Source organism: Macadamia integrifolia, chromosome 7 (assembly GCF_013358625.1).
Source record: "Macadamia integrifolia cultivar HAES 741 chromosome 7, SCU_Mint_v3, whole genome shotgun sequence".
Classification (NCBI taxonomy): domain Eukaryota; kingdom Viridiplantae; phylum Streptophyta; class Magnoliopsida; order Proteales; family Proteaceae; genus Macadamia; species Macadamia integrifolia.
Window position 1 is genome coordinate 26,481,264 of NC_056563.1, and position 23,171 is coordinate 26,504,434.

The following is a 23,171-nucleotide window of genomic DNA, read 5'->3' on the forward strand; positions in this document are numbered from 1 at the left end:
TCTTTCTTATAGCCTGGATATATAGCTTTTAGCAAGCCAAAACTCTCACAAGCATGCTAGGTTAAACCGCTTAGCCTAAAGATTAGGTAATTTTGTAGTATTCTTTTATTTTAACCCTAAGAGATTAGGACCCAGATTCTCTTCATGTCCCAATGCACCCAATTCGCATCAAACGACTGGTAGCACCAGGGCACACACATGATCATCAGATGCGCATTGGGCGCACTAGGCACACTTGAGAGGATCCGATTCCAAGAGATTTAACACAAATCAACAATGTATGTTGGTAGAATAGTTCCCCATCATGGCTTCAAGTGTAAATTATTGGAGCATTTGGGTTGGATATTTACATGGTATGTAGGTCCCAATCCTACCTTCGGACATGTCCATCTTGTCTACACTTGAGGGAATTGTTGGGACAATAGTCCCAAATCATTTAACGCTAAAGCCTTCCTATAGTTAAAGCTTTTGAATTGGATATTCATAAAAGCTTTTGAGTTGAATAATGACAGAAAGAGAATAGTCCTACATCAATTACCCCTACCCCTCCAAGCCCGTACCAGGAAAACTCGAAATAAGTCGGACCCGTTTATTAATAATCCAGCTCAGCTCAACTTGTTTAAAGTCCATTTAGAGCTTCGTTAGAGCCTGTTTACTAAGCCTGATATTTTTAAAACCCATCTAAGACCCATTTAACTATGTTATTGGTAGCCTAATTAATGACATGTATCTGACCGATCGTTAGTAAATGGAACCATGTAGTATATAACGACCAATTTATTTAAGCATATCGATTACACTGAGGTCCTAAAGTGAAAAATCCCAATTAAACCTAAATAAGCCGGCTCGACCAATTGACACCTCCGCCTGGAGCCTTCCAATAGTTAAGTTTTGTACAATACCGAACCAAATGAACTGTGGAATGGATGATGAACTCTGGGGTTTTCTACCAAAAAAAAAAAACTCTTGGGGTTGAAACTTTCAGTGTCTCAAAAGTTTTGGTGGTACATTTTTGTGCATGTTTCAGGACATTTTTTGTCATGTTTGGTTGGGGTTGATCCTGATCACTTACCTAACGGGGCTCCACCATGAAATATCAGAAATGGCGTTTCAAACTTCTTTTGACTGGTTGCAGTTGAAACCTGACTGCTTTTTCAAAGGCTACATCCATGATCCATGTCTAAAACTTCGCCACTTTTGCTTGAAAAGACAGCTTCAATAAGTGGGGTGGATTATCAAGCTCTCAACAATTGGAGGAAATTCCAATAAAATGTGACCATCTACATTGTCACCAACAAACACCAATTGGCCCAAAACTAGAGGCTGGGGAGAAAGAGAGATAGAAGATTCCCTCAACTTGAAGAAAATAATATAAATAAATAAATAAAAAGGATTCTTGGTGTCTCCCATTCGAGTCTCTTTGGGACTGATTTATACATTGATTAGCTATGACTGTGTGTAGTCAAGGTTTACCTTTAAACATGAACAGTAAAACTGGCAAGTTTGAAAAAATTCTTGTTAGGAAAAAATAAGAACTTATTTTATAGATGTTTCTTCCTTATTCTGTTTTTGATATATCATCATTTTATTACTTGTTTCCATCCACATTCTTTATGTATCATTTTTTTATTTCTTGTTTTCATCTTTTGTTGGGTTCCTTCCTTAAGAGTTATATTTTTTGGCTTCATTGTTATACTTTGACCTTAGTTAAATATATTTTTGGGCAAAAGAACTTTGCTGGTCTGGTGTAGGAGCCAATGGGAGGCTGCACTGGAGTAGCATATTCAGCACACCACAAGGGGGGGGCAACGTGGTCTTATTGCACCCTGCACTGTCTGGGCGTTTCCTGTGCCAGACTGGCAGGGGTTTTGTTTCCTATATTTTTCATTAAAAAAAAAAGGGAAAAGGGGGGGGGGGGGAGGGGTGGGAATCTCTCTCCCTCTCATTTATTTTTTATCACTACGTTGGAGTTTATTCTTGTATTAATGTTCAGAGATTGGAGCTGTTTACTAAACCACAATTGAGAAGAATAACCATGCAACTTCATGAACCCATACTTCCCTTACATCATGTTGGTAAGAGCCTTGTTAAGTCTTTGAATGCCTAGTAGTGGCCGGTTGGGGGATGACTAATACAGGATAAAAAAATCTTGGTTTTTTTTCTATTGAAGCAGATAGATCTGGTTCAAAACCCTGGACTTGGACATGGAGGGTTAAAATTGGATCTATATTAAGAACTTCAAATGCTCCACAAAGTATTTGTTGTTTGGATAACAAAAGTGGAGTGGATGAGCTACTGTCAAGAGGAAAATTATGTTGTCCACCTCCAACATAAGGTGTCCAGGAGAAAGGTTGAAGACCCCCACTTTCCTCCCCAACCTTCTTCCACTCTCTTCCACCTACAGTTCTGTACCACAACTCTGTTAGGTTCAGAATGGTAATTATATACATTAATAGACACTTGTCTAGTGTTTGAAGCAATCAATGTCCCATTAGGGTAGTTAAGATGAATGTTCATACCTCCACAACAAATGCAGCTCCACTGTTGGGTTTATGACTCTAGGAAGGACCTCTCCACCCCGAAGCTCAGACTTTTGGATCAGACACCATCAATCAGATTCACACACTTAACCCCACCAACCGTTACCATAGGTGAAATATCCTCTATTAGAACTACAAACAATTAGGAGTTGCTGATGAGAAGATAATGTTGAGTTTTTGACTCACAGAAAAGTGTTTCATTTTTTTACTTCTTGTAGTAAATACTACATTAGAGGAGATTATATTACTAATAAAGAATTTGTATCTTAACCAAGAAAGCAAAATGAAGTCCATGAAAAGATGGTGGGATTGGATCTGCAATGATGGAGACCCAAGAAATTAATTAATGAGTGGTTATTTGAGTTGGAATCTGACTTTCAATCCAGCTGATGATGCTAATTAAACCTTACATGAGACATCAAAACTTTCTCATTGACTTCTTTGGAAACCAGTTAGAAGTGGGCCATGCATAGTTTCCTCCACTATGGTTAAGCTTTGCCCTGTTCTAATGAGTTTTGAGGTCTATGATGCTGTAATAATGGCCAGCTTCAAACCGAAGATACTCCATTAGTTTACTTCACACAATACCATGAAGGTCATTGGAATATTCACTAGTTGAGAATCTGAACTCTAAAGATGAGAGCATCCCAATTCTCAACTCAGCTTCTCATAGTATCACATAACTGGAGACCTTTTTTTTTTTGCTAAGAAGGAACGAGAATTTTATTACAAAACACTAGCCTAGCCAGCAAAAAGATCGGAAATGAGGCCCCCACCTTTGGCATTGCCATCAGCAGGGACACCTTACGGAGATTAACGAAAATGAAATTTAGGCCTAGCCATTGCATCAATCCTGATTTGCTCTTGTAAGTGGTGAGGAAAAGCAATTTCTTGAGCTACAACTCCTGTCTTAGCCACATCTTTTGTAAGATAATATGTAATAGGATTGGCCTCCCTATAGCAATGGGAAATCTTCTAAGAAATTGAATTAAGAATGGTTGTAAGAATAACCAATCTTGCAACACAAACTAAGGAATGGCATTTGTGTTCACCACATTAAAAACCGAAGTTCAGTCAGACTCTATCCAAAGACCCTAGACATCCAAGGCTGCGAATTCAGCCTTGAAATAAAATTTGTCCCCAAAAAAGCTCTTGAGGAGATCAAAACCTTGCCTAAAGGATCACAAACCAACCACCTGCCCAGATCTTCCAGGATTTCTCAGAGAGCTGCCATCAACATTCAATTTTACTCAGTTTTGAGGTAGGCAACAAAAAAAAAAAAAAAAAGAAACTTCAATAGTAGGAAAAAACAATTGGAGGGCTACTAGAAGTCTTTCAAATTCTCAATTAAAATGGATAAATGAGGAAGCTTTCGGCACCTGAAATGACTCTAGCTTTAGAGTCAATCTCACCTATAAGAACATCATCTATGTTCTAAATTTTCAGATTTTGTATTTTTTTTTTTTTTTTTTTGGGGGGGAGTGGGGGCTTTAGGTTTTTTTCTTTTTTTTCATGGTTAGTTGCATATTGTGTCCTATACTATATATTGTAGAAATGCAACCACAAAAGGATGCAGAAAAGTAATGGAAAAAACAAGAACAATCAATGCACATAGATTTACGAGGTTTGGCAAGATTGTTTATGTCCTCAGTGAGATGAGATCATGCTTCTCTATCAATATAGAATAGAGTTACGACGTTCGTCCTCGCACTTCTCTTAAATTGCTTGCATTACAGAGAAAGAAAACATTGCTACAAAAATATAGCGAAACATTAATACAAGAAAATATCCATAGCAAATGAGTCCCAAATAAAAATCTGAGTGGCGGCTTTGTCTCCTACACCCCAAAGCGGGACCGCCGTTATTTGGGAGTATGCACTAGTACTCTCTGGATTAAATTGTAACGGAATACATGACATCATACCCCAACATCTATATACCAGATCTACTGTTATACAACACAGGGTACAAGAGAGAAGACGAAGGCGGATTTCATACAAGGTGAAGAGGAGATGATTAATCCCAACACAATAAAGGCTGCAAGCTTTCACCCAATAATGCACCGACATCATTTTTCAGATGAGACAGCTCAGTTGCCAAAGAGTTTATATATCTCCTTTTCATCACAAATTGAATTTTCAAACATTTTTAGTTAAATAGTTAGAATACTCAGGTTCATGTTAGGGATTGATGTCTAGTATTATGTGGTTTTAGTGTAGTGATGGGGTAAATTTTAGAAATTGTATTTTTCTCGATAAATGTTATTTGAGTTATGGAGAATTCTTTCCTGACAAAGAGATGGGAGAAAAGAGTTTGTAACTTTATTCTCTATTTGTCAGACGTGCCATACAATTGCATCTTATCTTTCCAACCCATTCCCATAAATTGTATCTTATCTCTCCATCTCGTTCCCATTTCTGTTTCTAAAATTTAGGAAGACAGTAAGCCATCTTTCCTTTCTAGTATAGCTGATTAGCTTTGACCAATGAGAGATTTCATCTATTCTTTTGTATATAAATCAACTAATCCTCAATAGAAAATATCAACATTTGATCACAATCTCTATAGTTTCACATGGTATCAAAACATATTATTTTTAAAAAAATTTCCCTCCCACAATGGCTTCCACTGCCTCTACACAGTCTTCTAGTTCCTCAAGCTCAACCCTTTCTTCTTGCATCCCTTCACAACCTTGGGACGAATCTTGTTAGTCACCCTCTGACCGGCGACAACTATACAACTTGGCACCACACCGTGACCATGGCTTTCTCTAATAAAAACAAATTGAGTTTTGTGGATGGCACTCTAACCAAACCTGACACCACCGACCCAACATATGAAGCATGGAACCGTGTGAACAATATGGTTTCGTCATGGCTACTTAACTCCATGCACCGTGACCTTGTTGCCTCTGTTCTATATGCTGACTCGGTCGTCACCGTATGGAAGGATCACCATGATTGTTTTCGCCCTTCCAACGGTCCGTGAAAATTTTCAAGACCCATGCAATATTTTTTTAAATCTCATGGTGTATCTCATCAGTACAGAAAAATGGAGTGATTGAATGCAAAGACGGCCACTTTCTTAATGTGGCCCATGCTCTACGATTTCATGCCGACTTGCCTCCTCAATTTTGGGGTGATTGCCTCCTCATGACAACATATCTAATAAACAAATTACCCACCCCAATCCTTGCTAGCCAAACCCCTTATGAGATGATGCTACAAAAAACAACCTGACTATAACCACATCTGGGTATTTGGATGTCTATGTTACGCTTTTTGTGGTCATCTTCATCATAACAAGTTTGGTCATTGAGCCATTCGCTGCATTTTCCTTGGATACCAAAAAGGGCAAAAGGGATACCGTCTATATGATCTCAAAAATAAAAAATACCTACATAGTTGGGATGTTGTATTCTATGAAGCTGCATTTCTTTATGCTGATTCCCCCAACTCAATGCCAAAACACTCCCAATTGGTACTATCCATCTCAATACCAGATCATACTCCCGAAATGCCTATACCTTCCATTCCATCACCCACCATCGACCCACCACCAACCGACCCTCAAACTAAACTACAAATTTCCAATCTTGATAATAAACCAATACCCACCTCCGTTGCACCCCCTCCACAACCACGCCAATCTACCCGAACTCACCAGCCATTGCTGAAGTTACGTGAATACTGCTACAATCATGTGCCCCAACCTTCTTCTAAACCGACGAGCATGATTGTTTCATCAGGTTCTCTATATCCCATCACCCATTGTTTATCTTATCATCGTTTTAGTTCTTCCCATTATGTTTTTTTATCTGCTCTAACAGATGATCAGGAGCCCATTACCTTCACCATGGCCAACAAGGAAACCAAATGGTTTCTGATATTAAAGCATTAGACCTTAGCAAGAGATGGCCTATTACAACTTTACCTCTTGGGAAAATTCTCATTGGCTGCAAATGGGTTTATAAAATCAAAAGAAAATCAAACGGCTCAATTGAACGACAAAGCACGTCTTGTCGCCAAGGTGTTCACCCAAATAGAGGGTATCAACTATAATAAAACCTTCGCACCAGTTGCTAAGCTTGTCACTGTCTGATGCCTTCTAGCAATTGCTTCCATCCGTGAATGGTCCTTACACCAAATGGATGTAAACAATGCTTTCTTACATGGAGACTTAGACGAAGAGGTATACATGCAAATTCCACCCAGTTTTTCTAAACAGGGGAAGCATAAAGTCTGTCGCCTCCACAAGTCTCTATACAGTTTGAAACAAGCCTCCAGAAATTGGTTTTTGAAGCTCTCAACTGCTCTTATTGCTATTGAATTTTCTCAATCAAAAGTTGATTATTCTTTATTTACATCCTATCACCCGTCCTCATTCATAGCAGTCCTCGTTTATGTTGACGATATCATCATCACCAAGGATAACCTCACTACAATCAACATCTTGAAGCGATATCTACACTCCAAATTTCAAATTAAATATTTGGGACCCTTAAAATACTTCCTCGGCATTGAAGTGGCTTGGGCCAAAGCAGGTATCCATATATCTCAAAGGAAGTATGCATTAGACATTATTGCAGATGTTGGTTTATTGGGTGGACGTTCCCATTGATTTTCCAATGGAAACAAATGCCAAGCTCGACCTTGATACTGGGGCGCTACTCTCGGATCCCACTGCCTATCGTAGATTAGTCGGCCGGATCTTATATCATCCCATCACAAGGCCCGACATCACATTAGCAGTGAACATCTTGTGCCAATATATGAGCTCTCCTCGTGACCCACATTGGCAAGCTACGCTGCGAGTTATTCAATACATCAGATCCACTCCAGGAACTGGCATCTTATTACATCTATGAGTGCCTTACAACTCCGAGCATATCGTGATGCTGATTGGGGGTCGTGTTCCACCACTCGCCGATCCATCGCTGGCTATTGTACGTTTAAGTGACAAGCCAGTCTCTTGAAAAACAAAAAAACAACACACGTTATCCAGGTCTTCTGCCAAAGCAGAATACCGTACCATGGCATCTGCCTCTTGTGAAGTTACTTGGTTGCAGGGTTTGCTTAAAGATCTTCAAATATCACCTCATCCTGCTACTCTCTACTGTGACAATTAAGCAGCCCTTCACATCGCTTCTAATCTTGTTTTTCACGAGAGAATGAAGCACATCGAGATAGATTGCCACCTCATTCGGGACAAACTCTAGTCTGGTAGCCTCCAAACGGAATACGTCCCGACCAAGCTTCAACTAGCAGATGTCATGACCAAACCATTGGGCAAAGCCGACTTTCAACCCTTAATTAGCAAGTTGGTTTGTGACATTCACTCCCCAGCTTGAGGGGGAGTATCAGACGTGCCATACAATTGCATTTCATCTCTCCAACTCATTCCCATAAATTGTACCTTATCTCTCCATCTCATTCCATTATATGTTTCTGTAATTAGGAAGACAGTAAGCCATCTTTCCTTTCTAGTATAGCTGATTAGCTTTGACCAAGCAGAGATTTCACCTATTCTATTGTATATAAACCAACTAATCCTCATTAGAAAGTATCAACATTTGATCACAATCTCTACAGTTTTACACTATTAGTAGTGAAGAAGCTCTCATGCTCTCATCTCATCATGGACATAGGCACTTTGCAGAATCATATGCATCCTTATGTTTTGGTTGTTTGATTACTTGTTTTTTTGTTTCGTTTTGTTTTTTGCTTCATGTATGAGTTTCAGTTTCTACACATCAAAATTTCCCTTTGTACCGGCATTGATGATACTCTCTCACTAGAAAATTACATGCGGCAAGGACCTTGGCATGGGGTATACTGTTCATTTTTCTTATTTTTTATTTCTGTGCAAAACCCACAATGGGGCCACAAGGACCCACAAAGGGCTAGTAGGGGGCCTAACGGGCCACACTTGTTATTACACTACTGCTACTATAACTATAGAGAGTGGGGTGGGGGGAAGAGGTCGAACACATGACCTTCCCCGGACTTAAGCTAAACCCCACTGGCTAGCCGCTGCCACTATGATACAAGCGCTTCTTCAAACTGTTCATTACATGTATGTGTTCTGGTCATTAGGTACTCATTTGATACAACCCTTCTCATCTTGATGGATTAATAATGATGCAGTAAAGGGTTGATTCATGTATCTCTTTAAAAATTCTCTAACATTTATAAATAAAGCAAAATAACAATGTCCAGATTTGGGCACACACCTCTAGTAGTGTACAGCTATGCTCTTCAAGCGTTAACAAATAGATGCCAACTGGAATGGGTAGATCTTGCAAGAGAACATTTTGTCTATATGGGTATCTACAAGTTTAGTTGTGCTCACTGTTTCATATTTTTAGTCTTCATGATCCTTAATCCTACGGATCCAAGGTTCCTTCTTCCAAACAGCTACTGAAGTGACACAAAAAATGCAATCTTTAGATTTGAAAGGCCAAGATTTATAAATCAGTACAATAATCTTTAACCTAAAGTTTTCCTCATCTCCATGCATGCGTTGTTTGGTATTCTGATTATGAGAAGTAAAGGTTAACACCCTCCATGATAGAAGCACAATGATAATGTAACCAAAAAGTAACCTTTTAAAATACTAGCTTTCTAATTAGAAAGAAGATAATCCAAGAGACAAGGAAGTTTGATATTTAGATCTACAAATAGAATGATTATATTATTAAAAAACACAAGGAGATAAAAAGATGTGTGGAGTAAAGAAAGATCATGATAAGAATGGTACTATATATTTGCAGCATAATGATAAAGAAGAAAGTTAAAATGTGAGATGTGAAGAAGAGCCTGTCTCTTAAGAGAAATAAACAATTTTTTTTTTATGACGGGGCATGATGTCAGGAATGAATGTATAATCACGAAGAAGAAAGAAAGTAAATAATCACATACAACACGAAGATTGTATTGTGGTTCAACATCAATGTCTACATTCAACCCAGAGAACCAGAGAAATTTTCATTTACTAGGAAAAAAAAAATATGTTATGTCCACCTCACAATGTGATCTCCCTTGTTTTTTTTGTCTAGATTTTATCTAACAGAAAGGATATATACAAATTCCTAATTCTCGCACAATTATAAGTTTACTCATTCACATGTAATGGACCCGAAATTTGGACCAAACAAATATAAGCTCAGAAATAACTACGTGGGCCACTATACAATCGTTGCAACCCTTCAGTAAATCGTAAAAGTCAATGCTATTGATTTTTTTTTTTTTTATGAATAAATAAATAAAAAGAAAAAAAGAGAAGATGAAGAAGAAGAAGAAGATAGACACAAGACAAAACGGCAAATCAAAGGAAACCCCAAGCTCAACAAACTAAAACAACCATAAAAAGGGGTGGATACATCAAAACTCGGGAGGAAGAAACAAAACTAAAGATTGATACATCAAAACTAGGAGGGGGTAAGAGAAAGTTGCATGTTCCTACTTGAGTCCGGGCATATTACATAATTATATATGCAAGATTTTATTTGAATCTCAAATGTGGTATTATCCAAATTTGTTCAATACTGTGCGATGACGTTATCCATCTCCTTTTATTCCTTTTCCATCAAATGTGATGAATTTCACCGTAAAGAAAGTCACCTTAGCTAGCTAGAGTCTCACAAGATGATTTGCCATTGAAACTGTTCGGAACCCACCTCCATTCTCTTTAAAAAGGGATGATAAATTTAGGAAATAGTTATATCTTTCTAAGGATACCTTTACCAATAAGTACTAAAAAATGCAAAAAAAATACTAAATGATTGACACTTTCAATGGAATTTCAACAAGAGGCAACAATTTGAGATTGAAAAAATTCTTTAGTATAAAAATGAAAATTGAAAATGGTATGAAAATTCATCCCCTTGCACACAAGGAGAATTAAAGATAAGACTTAGCCTTGGGTAAGTAACCTCATAATCATTGAGTCACTAAACCTTTTGGTTGAAATTCATCTCGGAAGTATTTGAACTTGTAGTCATTTAAGAAGTTCCGAATAAAATAAAATAAAGAAAAAATGATAAAAATAATAGAGAAGTCAAGAAGGAAGTTACATGTGATATTGTAAACTCCTAATTGTGTCCTGGCCCCCTTGACAATGATGATTTATGGTGAAGCGAAGTAAGTACGCTTGTTCTTAAGGAGGAAATGGTTTTCCCACGAAAACCTTAGAAACCTAATACCCTTTCCAAGTCAACCTAGCCTATGGAATTCAGATACCGAATGATTGTGTGTCAAATAATTGAATTTTTTATCACTTAAGTGAGACAATATTGAGGGGGTGACCGGAGGTGGTTGCCAATAATCCTGGGAATCCCGGAACTTTACTAATACAAAGCAGATTCTCCTTCTTTTTATTTATTTTTTTATTTATTCTCGTGAATATTTGAGCTATAAGAGAGCACAAATTCTATATTATTAGATCGTAGTCATTGAGACAATTCCATCGATATCTCGTGCATAAAATTTTGATGCCCAGCCATAGCCCTCAGAATCACTCATGGAAGTTCAAAACCTGAAAAATCTTACAAATTTGCACTAGGTGATGGCTACAGGCACCCTCCCCCTTTGGCCCTCTCTGACTCATTTATGAGAAGATAAAATATGGTAAAACCTATACCAAGAATTGGTTCATGTTGGAATGGACGTATTGGCTCACCTAAGAATGGACGTAGAATACCAAAGGGAGTTATTCATGTTCAAGCAAGTTTCAACAATACCATTGTAACTGTTACAGATGTAGGGGCCGGGTGATTTCTTGGTCCTCCGCCGGTGCCCCACCCAACCCATTAACCGATCCGCCCAAGACCTTAGGCAGATCTACCAAAGTGGGAAAGCCCACTTATTTACTAAGATGCCATCACCTTGATTTCTTCTATAAAAATAGATCATTTGGAGAGGAAAAATATGAAGAGAGAGAGAGAGAGAGAGAGAGAAAATCCCTGAAAAATAAGAAAAATTCCCTCCTTTTTAGAAATTCTTCTAATTCCTCAAAGAGTTGCCCAAGTCCCTAAGAGTTAGTAAACACCTGCAGATTATGCTGAAACCCTAATTTACCCCCACCCTCTCACCCCATAAAAAAAAAAAAAAAAAAAAAAAAAAAAAAAAACTCAAAAATCCCATAAAATTCCCAAACAATCCTAGGAACTTTAGAAAGCATAGAATAGTGGTGGAAAACCCTAGAAGGTGCTAGATCTTTGTTGGGAGCCTGTTTCCACCAAAAATACGAGAAGAAAGTGACATCTTTACCCCTAAGTCGAGGGAATCTTTGTTCACTCTTGTATTACAAGTGTAGGTAATATTTCATCATTAGCTTGCATTTAGTTCATTATTTTAATTATTTAGGATAGAAAATAACCTGACACAGCCGTTATGTTGTCCACATTGGAAATAGCCCCATACATCCATTACAATGTCTGCATCAGCATGTGAAATATAATTTTACTACCATTATATTGTCCAAAATTTCATAAAATTAGGTATAACCTCTATTATTATATGTGGGGGGTCTAAATGTGATTTTCATCATTCTAAATGGGTAAATTAGGGTTAATTCCCTATTATTTCATATCAAGGGTATAGGTGTCTTTTTATATTATTGCATGTAACAATATTAGGGTTTGCTTTTATTATTGCATTTGGGGTGGATACAAATATAACTATCATTCCATATGTTAATTTTAGGATTAATTTCTTATTATTGCATGTGTTATTGTCTCGTGTAGTCATTACGTTGTCCGTATTTGCATGTTTGACCGTTATGTTGCCCATTTTTTCTATAAATTAGAAATAATTGGTATTTTTCCCTATCATTGTTGCATCCATATATATATATATATATATATTCTCATCATAATATCACTCCAATACACATAGCAAGCATGTTGGCATAGGGTTATACAAATTTCGGGGGAGAAAGTTTGAAATCAAGCATCTAGTAGAAAATTCGATTTTTCGGGCACGAGGTGGGTGCCTAACACATTCCCACTCTCATGATCTAACTGAAAAATATGAAGTCAACCTTGGAGTTTTGATACTTTCACCAGTATTAAATCCCCTCACTCGAATTCGATTCCTCGTTCAGTATAGGGCTCACCAATAGGGTTCTAAGTCCTTAATCCTAGGTGGCGACTCCAAAATTCATATTTTCGATATCCACTCTATGTCTTCCATAATAACTAATAGCACACCCCCTAACAACCTTGGGAAAAGGAATGTAGAAAGATAAAGAAGAAACCGACTCTACTGATATACTGGAGAGAGGGATTGCAACCCCGATATGAGATGATTCTCATCATCTTACCGAAAGGATGGGAGGAAATGGAATTACTTTCGATCTCCGATCTTGGTTTTCATAGATATTCGCAGAGAAGCATGTCTTCCAAATGAAAATCAAATTCTTTGCAAGAAGGGGTAGGTTCATTCTACTTTTCTGAAGGATTTGGAAATGTAGTCATGAAGTCTCGAATAGAGCAGGGATCACAAATATAGTGAGTAAATTCTGCTCAGTGTAGTATTGGTGGTAACCTGTGAATTCTGCTCTCTATGATCCATTATAAATTCAGAAGCACCTTCATCCGAAACAGGTTCTACTAAATTTTCAACAAAAGAATGATCTATGCATAAAGAATAAAAATAACTGTGAAGGATGCATCCTGTTAGTCTAGTCTGACACTAGAAATATTAACCAATAGATGATAGCTTAAACACAAAACTCTTCTATGAAAATGACATGGCTATTTAAACTTTACTATGGTTGTGGTTATGATTCATTCCTACCAAAAAAAAAAAAGAAGTTATAATTCAATGAATTTAATTTTGTAAATGAGCATGTCAACAGCACCAACATATCTATAAAAAAAAAGGGACTTCTTCACTGATAGTTGCACTGATTGGGTTGGCTTAGAGTTCTTATTCTAATTTATAGAAAAAATAGTTAGAATAATTAAGATTTCAGAAAATTAGGATTAACCCAGGTGTGCATAAGCTCGCCCGATCACCTTAATTAACAAAAATAAAAAATTAAAATTAATAAATTCATTTCTAGGTTTTGTTTTACCATTCATGTGCTATAAGAAACCAAAAAACAAAAGGCCAAGTCCTCCAATAATTATGGTAAGAATAGATATTGATTCTTATTTCATAGTAATTTGATATAATCATTCTTATCTTGTCTTAGCTGTAATGGAAGTACGAAACACATGTGGAAAATCACAAACTGAGCATAACAAGATAAGTTAGTCGCATATATAATTGGCTTCCATAACCCAATAATGGCTTAGAGGTTATGTCATTAAACCCTAGTGTTTTATCTTTGATTGATTGACATATATCTAATCCAATAAGTACTTTGCCACGTAGCCTTCAAGAAGTAAACGAAGAGGAGAGAGAGAGAGAGAGGTGGGGAATGGTGGGAGATATTTTTATTATATTCTACCAAGTTTCTTCTCTGGTGTAGGGTTTTACCCAGTGTAGGGTTCTAATTCAAATAGGTAAAAGGTCAGATCAGCAATCCTGCAGGGTTGATCTTCCAATTCAGATATCAATTTCTAAATGCTTTCTTCCACTGAATTAAAATTTTCTTCCAATTCAGATATCAATTTCTAAATGCTTTCTTCCACTGAATTAAAATTTTCTTTGATGACTTTTGATATATATGTTTGGTAACAAAATCTATGCAAATGGGTTTTCTTATCATCTTGACTTTGTTTCATATCGGTGGGCTGTCTCTTTCTCATGATCTCATCACCTCCCACTTCAGAAAATGTTTAATCCACCTCTTAAGAGTCTAAACTTCAACGTGTCCATGGTTAATCAATTAATCATTTAAAAGGTTTTAGAATTCAATCACCCTGCCAAGAATTTAGAATTAACAACGCAGCAAAATAATGATTAATAAAAGAAAAACGAAAGAGAATCCCACACACTATATACTAATTTACGTGAGTCAGTCAGAGTTTCTACTATTCTGATGAAAAAATTATAAAACCCTAATCCACTTCTCCTTACTAGATAACACCTTATATACAATATAAAAAAATCCTAATCTCCGAAAACACAAAACTAATGGTGAGTGAAACTGTCGAAATTGAAATAATTGTGATCAGTACTTCCTATATTAAATTGAAATCTGGCATCACGGATGACACCCCTACTTATAAATTTCCTAAAATTGGTTAATGTTTGTAAGTCATAGCACATTAATGCTGTTGGTAAATACAATAAGCAAACTAACGTTCCCTAGACCGCCAGTCCTGGAATCAGCACTTATTGGACCTCTCAGAATCATTAATAGATTAATACCAATATGAATATTAATATTACAACTAAGTAAACTAAACCTCTCCCCCACGTTCCCTCCTAACTAATGGTTTCTGAAATTGGACTGTGAGGTGAGAGTGCATGAGCTTGGGTCTTATTTATTAATCCAACTAGAGAGGTGTGATTAAAGATACAGTTTACACAGTCTTATATGGTTTAATTTAGTAGATTAGTTGTACTTAATCTTTTTTAACAATTTAATTTAAAATATTAAAAGTAAAATAAATAGTATTAAGGAAGCACGAAGAGCTTAGTTTACTGGTTGACCTCGTGCTTAGTTCATCAGAAACCATGAGGTTGCGTGCGTGTGCGTAACACGTGAAACCCACCAGGTGAAGCCCACCAGGTGTGGCACCGACCTTCCCACCACTACTCCACTGGGAGAGAGCCCTTTGGCCTTGGCCTGATCTCTTGCTCTGCAACTCTGCAACTACACCACCACCACCTCTCCTTGGCTTCTGCTTAGCTTACATTGGCTGTTCATACTCGTTTGTAATCTTATGGCTTAATTTAATGGCATGAAAGGCTTCTCCAGCCCACGAATGCATTAATGGGTGTAGAAAAATAATTTCTCTGCATCCACACGTATGGGTGGTGACCCACCAATCTTTGGTGTTCTAAACAAGCATAGATGAAGATGGTGGGATATGAGAAACAAGTGGCAGGTCATAGGCATTACCCACCCACCCACCTATTTGATTAAGAGAGAATCAAATTAATGAGGTGGTGGGAGTGGAATCAAAACCCAAATAGGAAAAGTTTACTTGTTTCTCCTGCCTCATCTTCTCAGTTTGGAATCTGGATTCTGTGTGATTGCATGTTCTTACTATTTCTCAAAGATTCTCTCTGCTCATTCAATTCCAACTATTGAAGTGGGTGGGTGGGATGAGGTTTTTAGTTGACTGATCCAAATCCAACTCCAAGATTAATTCTAGCCAACCAACACAATTCACCTACGATTTTTAGTTAAAAGGGTAATTGACTATGTAAATCTTTTTTTATTTTTTTTTTGGGGGGAATGATCGGGCGGCCCCCATGAAACAGAAAAAAATGATGATTCTATTGATGCTTTCTCGTGCATTTCCATTGGTTTTCACTCACATGTAGGACCCTCTCCCACAGAACTCCTTTAATATTTAGGAAAAACTTTCCCACAATGCTAGAGCGCAATTTCCCTCTCACATGAGTTTTTTATTAGGGAAATCTATGTGAGAGTGTTGCACTAGTGTTCAATTGTGTCTATCTCTCTTCCTTCGTATGAAATGACATATGTACCCCCTATAAGGAGGAGGAAAGAGAGACAGAGCACTGGTTTAAGCCCTATTCCCAAACAAAAAACTATCTTTTTATTATTGTCTTTCTTGGCGGTCATTGATGTGGTGTGTGGTGTGTGGATTCCTCCTCACACTGGTGACGGGAAACCTCCTCTTTAGTTATGGGAGAGGGTTCTATGAGCTAAAGGGGTAGGAAGCCAGCAATGTGCTTCACATAACTTGATTTATCAACATGGGTGTCGAGGAGAGAGAGAGAGAGTGTGTTAGTAGACGTAGAGATAAAAACCGTTGGAGTAATCTATGCTGCTTGCTCAGAGAGACTTAATTTCCATTTAACTCTGCTTAAAGTTATGTTTGTGGCCAATCCAACGACATGAACCAAGCTAATCTGCAGTAACTCCAAAAACCATGAGTGCAGATTGGTGAATTATGATGGAGAGAGAGAGAGAGGCCTCTGTCCCCACCATGAAGAAGACATAGACATGCCGGCCATTTGAAAGGAGAATGAGCTTTCGGAATCATAAGCTGCACCGGACACAGATAAACCCTTCGATCTCCAAGCCAACAGATTAACAGGATCCGGCTCTTTGACACGTTTGAAGTTTTCTCTCTCTTACCCTGTAGCAAAGTTGGTCTCCTCCAACTAGTCGAGTCATTTTCATTTTTTAGTACTACAAGAAGCATAGATACTTATCACCATAGCATGCTTAAAAGTAAAGGTTTATCAAAAAGAAAAGCTGAGGTTTCTCTTATCCCTTATGGTCGTCTAAGTAACTGTTCCCACCGTAAGCAATCTGGATAAAGACAGTAGTAGCAGGGCCCCAAGGAATATGAACACTACGCACTATTGACCATTCTTTTACCATTTCAGTCAAGACCAGTCTCTTCTCTAAGGTCACTGACTCACACCTCATGCCCTCAATGTCCAATCATAAGAGTCCAACATAGCCCTTGTCCGCTTGGTCCACTAGATTCTAACCCACAAATGGTAAGGTTTGGTTTGGTTACTCAACAAGAAATAACCCCATCTATAATCTCCTTCTCCCACTACCCACAAACAGGAAATTTTTTTTAGTTTCTACCAATCTCCTTTTCCTTTCTTTTCCAGACTTGTCAAAGTAAAAGTAAGAAGCCAGACTCTCTTGAGAGTTGAGACCCACACAATAATGGATTCTCCATCTCAACCTTCTGCTTCTGAAACCCAATTGGCAATAGATGGAAGCAGTATGTCAGCAAAATCAGATTCTAGTAAATCACATTTCTTTATATGGGACCAATTATATTTGAATCCCAGATATGTACATATAAGGATTTCAATTATCAATAATACTTCAAAAAGAGACAAGATTCTGTAAATCTAATCAACCATTGCAACAGAAGACATAGTATCATAAACCTGTGGAATAAATAGAGGCATCAACAGGAAAAAAATTATTGGTTATCCAGCCAACAATCCCAAATGTTATTGACTAAAAATCAGGACTATTGGATCCAGAGATCTCATGGCAAGTATCAAGATTCACCTCATGATGGGTACTGCACTGTAAACAAATTTAGAACAGCTTAACAACACTCAAGTCATTCAAAATCATTAGTTGGTCCTTACCATCAGTTGAATAGTTACATTCAAAAAGGAAAGGACCCATTGGCATTTCGTTCATGCATTTTTTTTGCATTCACATATTTTTCTTGGTGGCAATGATGATGATAATGGTGGTGGTGATGAATTGATGATGATGACGACAAATTTAATAATCATCTTAGAACACTTTGAGAAAATCAAATAAACATTGGGAAAAGAAAGAAATGGGAAGAGAAATCAATCTTTCTTCAATTCTCTTACAGCAATTTCTGGGCATTTCCCCTGATCCTAAAATAATAAACAGTAACAGTTTTTGAAGTCAAACTACCATTTGAAGAAAGATAACCGAGTCTTCATTCAGAAATAGGCCAATATAAAGCAGTGGTAGAATTTAGAAGTTGCCAATTTTCACTTTCTGAATCTCTCCCATTCTTCATCATGGACGAGCATACTGACCTCTCTGATCTTGAACCAATAGGAAAAATCAATTCTCCGATTCTTCAAACTCTGATGAGGGCTCCTCTCCTCCCCATCTCTTTTATGATAAATAGAGAAACATTAAAATTGATCACCTACAAATACAACATAGGATGAGTGAACCCCACCTTATAGAAACATCCATCACCTACATTTAATGGCCCTTCGACGAACCCTCCTTGCACCTTGGGAGGTCACCTGGCAAAGACCACATGTCCATCGCCAGGTTTCTTCTTCAAATGCCATTACCAACTGCCCAGTGAAGAAAAAATTGATAGGTACTACCATCTTTTGACAAGGAGCTCCCGCACCTAATTGTGGGTTTTAAAAGGTACCCGCAATATTCCTCTCTCCGGCAAAGCTGAAATGACTAAAAGTTGTCCACTGGCAACCATGTTTGTGTGTAATAGATGACTTTTCCTTTGACACTAGCCTACAGATACAAGCCTACAAGATTGACACAAATTCTGGTGCATCATGCCTAAACCCTTCAAGAGATCGGTACATGTATAGCTTTTCTACGCCATCATCGCTCACGTCCTCCGCATCCCTAATTACTTCAACCACCAGGTGAGGCATCCTCCGAGCAACCTCTTTACAACCTTGAAGAGACAGTTTACATGATGACATCCATAGGAACCTCATGTTGTAATAGTGATGCAGACCAGAAAGCAATGCAGAATCCCCAAATGGGCTGTCCCTGATCTCAAGCTTCTGCAATTTAGGGCAGCCCTCAAGCACATACCTCACCGCCATATCACTGTTTCCTGCAAATGCAACAGACAGGGTGCGCACCAATTTCCCATATTTGCCTATGTAACCGAATGCCTTGTCAGTGAGCAATCCAGATACTGCAAGCCTTGTGAGCTTCTTACAGTTCATTACAATGGCTCCAAACCCTTCATCCATGGGTTCCCTAGTCACATGGTCAGGTCGGTGGCGTCCCATTATACAGAGACGGAAGACCACAAGCTCAGGACAGTTCTTTGACATAGATACCACAGCGGCATTCGTCATCTGCTGGCAAAAATATAGGATGGATCGAAGCTTTCTACAGCCCTCAGAAATTGCAAGAAGGCCCACTTCAGAGACAAAGCTTTCACCATCTTCACGGGCGTCCGTGGGGAAGACCCGAAGCTCACGGAGTTCCTTGCAAGTTGCAGCTACAGCCTGAAGCCCTTCATCGCACACAGAGTCAAGGACCTGCAGCGATACCAACCAATAAGTAGGACTCAAATTTCATTAGCAAATTAAGAACTAGATACTGACAAAAATGAACTCATACCCAGAAGGTCTGAAGCTTATGGCAACGACAGATAACAGATTTGAGTTGCTCAGCATTGATGTTGGCATAGCTTAGATTGAGCGAAGTGAGTTTAGCACAGACTGGATGGATTGTAAGGAGATAGTCCGGCACAACATCACTAAATCCTGAGAGACTGATTAAGGATTTGCAAGCCGCAAAAGCCTGAGAGAGATTTGCATTTTGATCTTCTTGTGCTGGCTGCTCCAACAGGCTGAAAGACCCTGTTCCAAGATGTGTCAGATGTGGAGCTCGGACCATTAGGTGGTGAAGTTGCCCAATGGAGACATGCCGATTCAACTTAAGCCTCCTCAAAGAAGGAGACGTAGACACCAATCGCTCCAATGCTTCAAAGCTTACAGGCCAGTCGACACAATCAAAGATGAGAGACTCAAGACATGTCCCAGTCTCCGGGAAACAGGATATCCAGTCCACTTCATCATCCATAACATCGTCTTCAATCAGATCAAGCACTCGAAGTTGTCTGAGAAATCATCACAAATTTACACAACTGATAAGGCTATGAATAGAGTTTTCCTTCAACAAATTTTCTTATCATTCTTTTGGGTTTTCATTTTCCTTCCATTTTAGTTTCATTATAAAAGTACTTGCATTAGCAATGCCAGAAATAGATTGTACGAGCAAACAAAATGCCAACTTGGGGATTGATCCTACAGTTGGGTTCAAACAATCATTTCAAACGCATAGGATAAAAAAACTCAGATGAATAACCACAAAACCAAAACAAACGGTAGGAACCAATTGAGAAATGGATGCCCTGTAGAATTCCAACATTATTCAACCAATATTTCAAACAATCATTTCAAACGCATAAGATAAACAAACCCAGATGATTAATAACCACAAAACCAAGACACATGGTATGAACCAAATCGAGAAATCGATGCCCTGTAGCAATCCAACATGATCCAACCAAATTTATAAGTCAATGAAACTGAAGCAAACCAAGAAAACCCTAGAATGTCTCCACCTTTGCATCATTGTTCATGGGAAAATGGCACCTTGAAATCTTATTCAAATCAATTGGAAAGAAAGGAAATAAGAATCCCACCGATTTATACTTCAGAAACAGTTGAGTCCAGAAGACTAGGGAAAACCACATACCTGCACTTGCTGGCTATGGCAGCAAGGCCGCTGGTACCAAACCCCTCACAGCAAACGATCACGAGCTCTTTAAAACCCGGGAAGGAATTGGCTAGAAGGTTCAAATCTTCATCGGTGACAGACATGCGCTTCAAGTAAACCTTTTCCAGCCAGGGATAAGCAGAAGACATGGCCGAAACCCAGGGAAAGAAGTTGGCACCCCAATTGTTAGGAATCAAACTAAAATCAGCGAACCTTGGCTTCCCTTTCAGCACCAAAGACCTCACCCTCCCAAACCTCTCGATCGTCCTGCGAGGTGACACAGAATAACAGTTGCCGATAAAGAGCTCGGACCGAGTCAGCGCCTCCGCCTTATACCAGGACTTGCAAACAAGGGAGACAGAGTTGCGGTCGCGGCGACATGTGAGGAAGACAAGAACGTTCTCGAGAACGTTCTCGAGGACTTGATCTGGGCACGGCAAGGGACAACTCATGGTCTTGTTGGATGATGTTTCATGGGGTACGCCGCCACCGCCGTCACCGGAGGTGGCGCCACCAAGATCCACCGTTCTGTCCTCATCTTCAGACATTTCAGACTTCTCTTCTCTCATAACACCCTAACAGCTTCCGATCTAACCAACCTATAACAATTAAAAGAAAAAAGGGTAAATGGATTCGATTGTTTATACCTCTCTCTTTTCAGATCACATAGCTGATAGCCCACTACTAATTCTCACCCAGATCACACCCACATCACAAGGGAAGAAACAGAGGAACAGGTAGATTGATAGATAGAGAGAAAAATGGGTGAGTGAGTTTGGTGCAGCAGTAGGGTAGGGAAGAGGATTAGACGAGAAAATAGAAACGGAAATTCAAAAATAAACAATCATAAGATTTGATGTAGGATCAAAGAAGGAGAGAGAAGTGAGATGAGGTAAGAAACATTAATTTATTTGGGTCTTCACTCTGCTGTCTCTGCTCTGTACATTGGGATTCTCCATCTTCTCAGTCTCTCTCCCTTCTCTCTACTCCCTCTCTCTCTCTCTCTCTCTCTCTCTCTCTCTCTCTGAACTTCTCTGCACTGTCCAAAGGGCAAAGGCCCCTTCCCAGGCCTCCCTTCCCTCATCCATTATTTGGGTTTTCTTTGATGGTCCCCCTCCCCTGGCCCCTTCCTTTCCATTTCATATTTTTTAATCTTTTTAGTATAATTTATCTCTCAGTCTCATCTCCTCCGTCTCTTTCTATTCTTGTTGTCTAGCCATGGAAGAAAAAATTAAAAAAAAAAAAAAAAAAAAGGTAGAAAAAAATAATAAAAAATAAAGACTAGATGTAATTTGGAAGGACTTCTTTGCCTTTAAGGTGAAGAGCTGAGCTAGCATCCTTTGTCAGTTTTTGCAGTACTCAGTCCCCAGTCCACGTCTCTACAGATCTGAATCTAATCTTCATAGCCACCCCCTATTGGCCTATTTCCTTCCTACACTTCCTCTCCCAACTTCAACTTTTTATCTTCTCCCATCTCATGAAAAGTTATTATTTCCAAAGGGAAAAAAGTCTAAAAATGTTTGAAAGCTAAGACTAATTTGGATAAAGACCCAATTTTTCATCTGGACCGTCCATTATGTTTTGTACTATATCCTTCTTGATTGTAGTAGTGCCCACTAACTGTGCTGACTACTCACTATAGCACAGGAAGATAGATAGATACCCACCAGATTTGGAGACTGAGAGAGCCTCCAAACTCCAATAATGAAAGCCATTGAGGAGAAAAAAGTACTCTTCATACATATGTTCATTCATTGGTTCATTCAAAAGATTTTCAAGTTGGTTTGGTTGACCCATTGACCAGGTATGACCCTAGAATCTCTGGTCCTTTCCTTTCATTCATACCTTATGGCATGATTTTGTGATTCAGACATCCAAAACATCATTGGATGATCAAAGAGACGCTGACCAAAAATACATGGTCTCACTTATGGGCGTTTGTTCCACGCTCATTAAGGAAGTAGAGTGAGAGAGAAAGAGAGAGAGGATCATCTTCTCCCTTTTGTATAATGGGGTATTTTTCTTTTTGGGGTTAAAGGTGTAATGGAGTGTAGATAGAAATTAGTATTTGTAGGAATGATTGGTTTAGACTTCTAGACCATTGCTTTGTCAAGTTGGACCGATTGGTTGAACCAAAACTGGGATTTCAATAGTATGATTCCTTGTGAAAGCAGAATTGGTCAAAAGAAGAATAATGGATTAGTTCTCATGTATAGTAATAAACTTGTTGGGTTTGTGTTTTTAAACTAGCCCAGATTGAATAAGTTTGAGTTCTAGGTCCGGTTGGATTGTCTACTTGAATTTTAAAATAAGAATTGAGGTTACGTTTGGTTGTCAAGAAAAAGAAAAAAAGAAAAAAAAATGAATTTAAGATCAGAGATAGACTCATAATTTTTTTTTTCTATTATTTTCTTTCATTTTTTTGATAACTAAACATAGCTTATGAAGTCTTCAAGGAAATGTAGTCTACAAGGAGATGAAGTCACCGAAGAGGTGAAGTCTCTTAAA

The 23,171-nt window shown here is 38.4% G+C and overlaps 1 protein-coding gene across 1 annotated transcript; it reads right to left on the bottom strand.

Moving 5' to 3' along the window:
- Positions 1 to 17,924: 17,924 nt before the first annotated feature.
- On the bottom strand, positions 17,925 to 21,741 carry LOC122084509 (transport inhibitor response 1-like protein). The gene is made up of 3 exons (XM_042652810.1): positions 20,643 to 21,741; positions 19,500 to 20,001; positions 17,925 to 19,417 (listed from the first exon to the last, which is right to left on the bottom strand). The coding sequence occupies exons 1-3, from the start codon at positions 21,230 to 21,232 to the stop codon at positions 18,662 to 18,664; spliced, it is 1,848 nt and encodes a 615-aa protein (XP_042508744.1). The 5' UTR covers positions 21,233 to 21,741; the 3' UTR covers positions 17,925 to 18,661.
- Positions 21,742 to 23,171: the final 1,430 nt, after the last annotated feature.

Coding starts and splice junctions, on each gene's coding strand:
- LOC122084509 (XM_042652810.1), bottom strand. CDS start 21,232: ATGAGAGAAGAGAAGTCTGAAATGTCTGAAGATGAGGACAGAACGGTG. Junction 20,002..20,642: donor GCCATAGCCAGCAAGTGCAG/GTATGTGGTTTT, acceptor ATGATTTCTCAG/ACAACTTCGAGTGCTTGATC. Junction 19,418..19,499: donor ATAAGCTTCAGACCTTCTGG/GTATGAGTTCAT, acceptor GTATCGCTGCAG/GTCCTTGACTCTGTGTGCGA.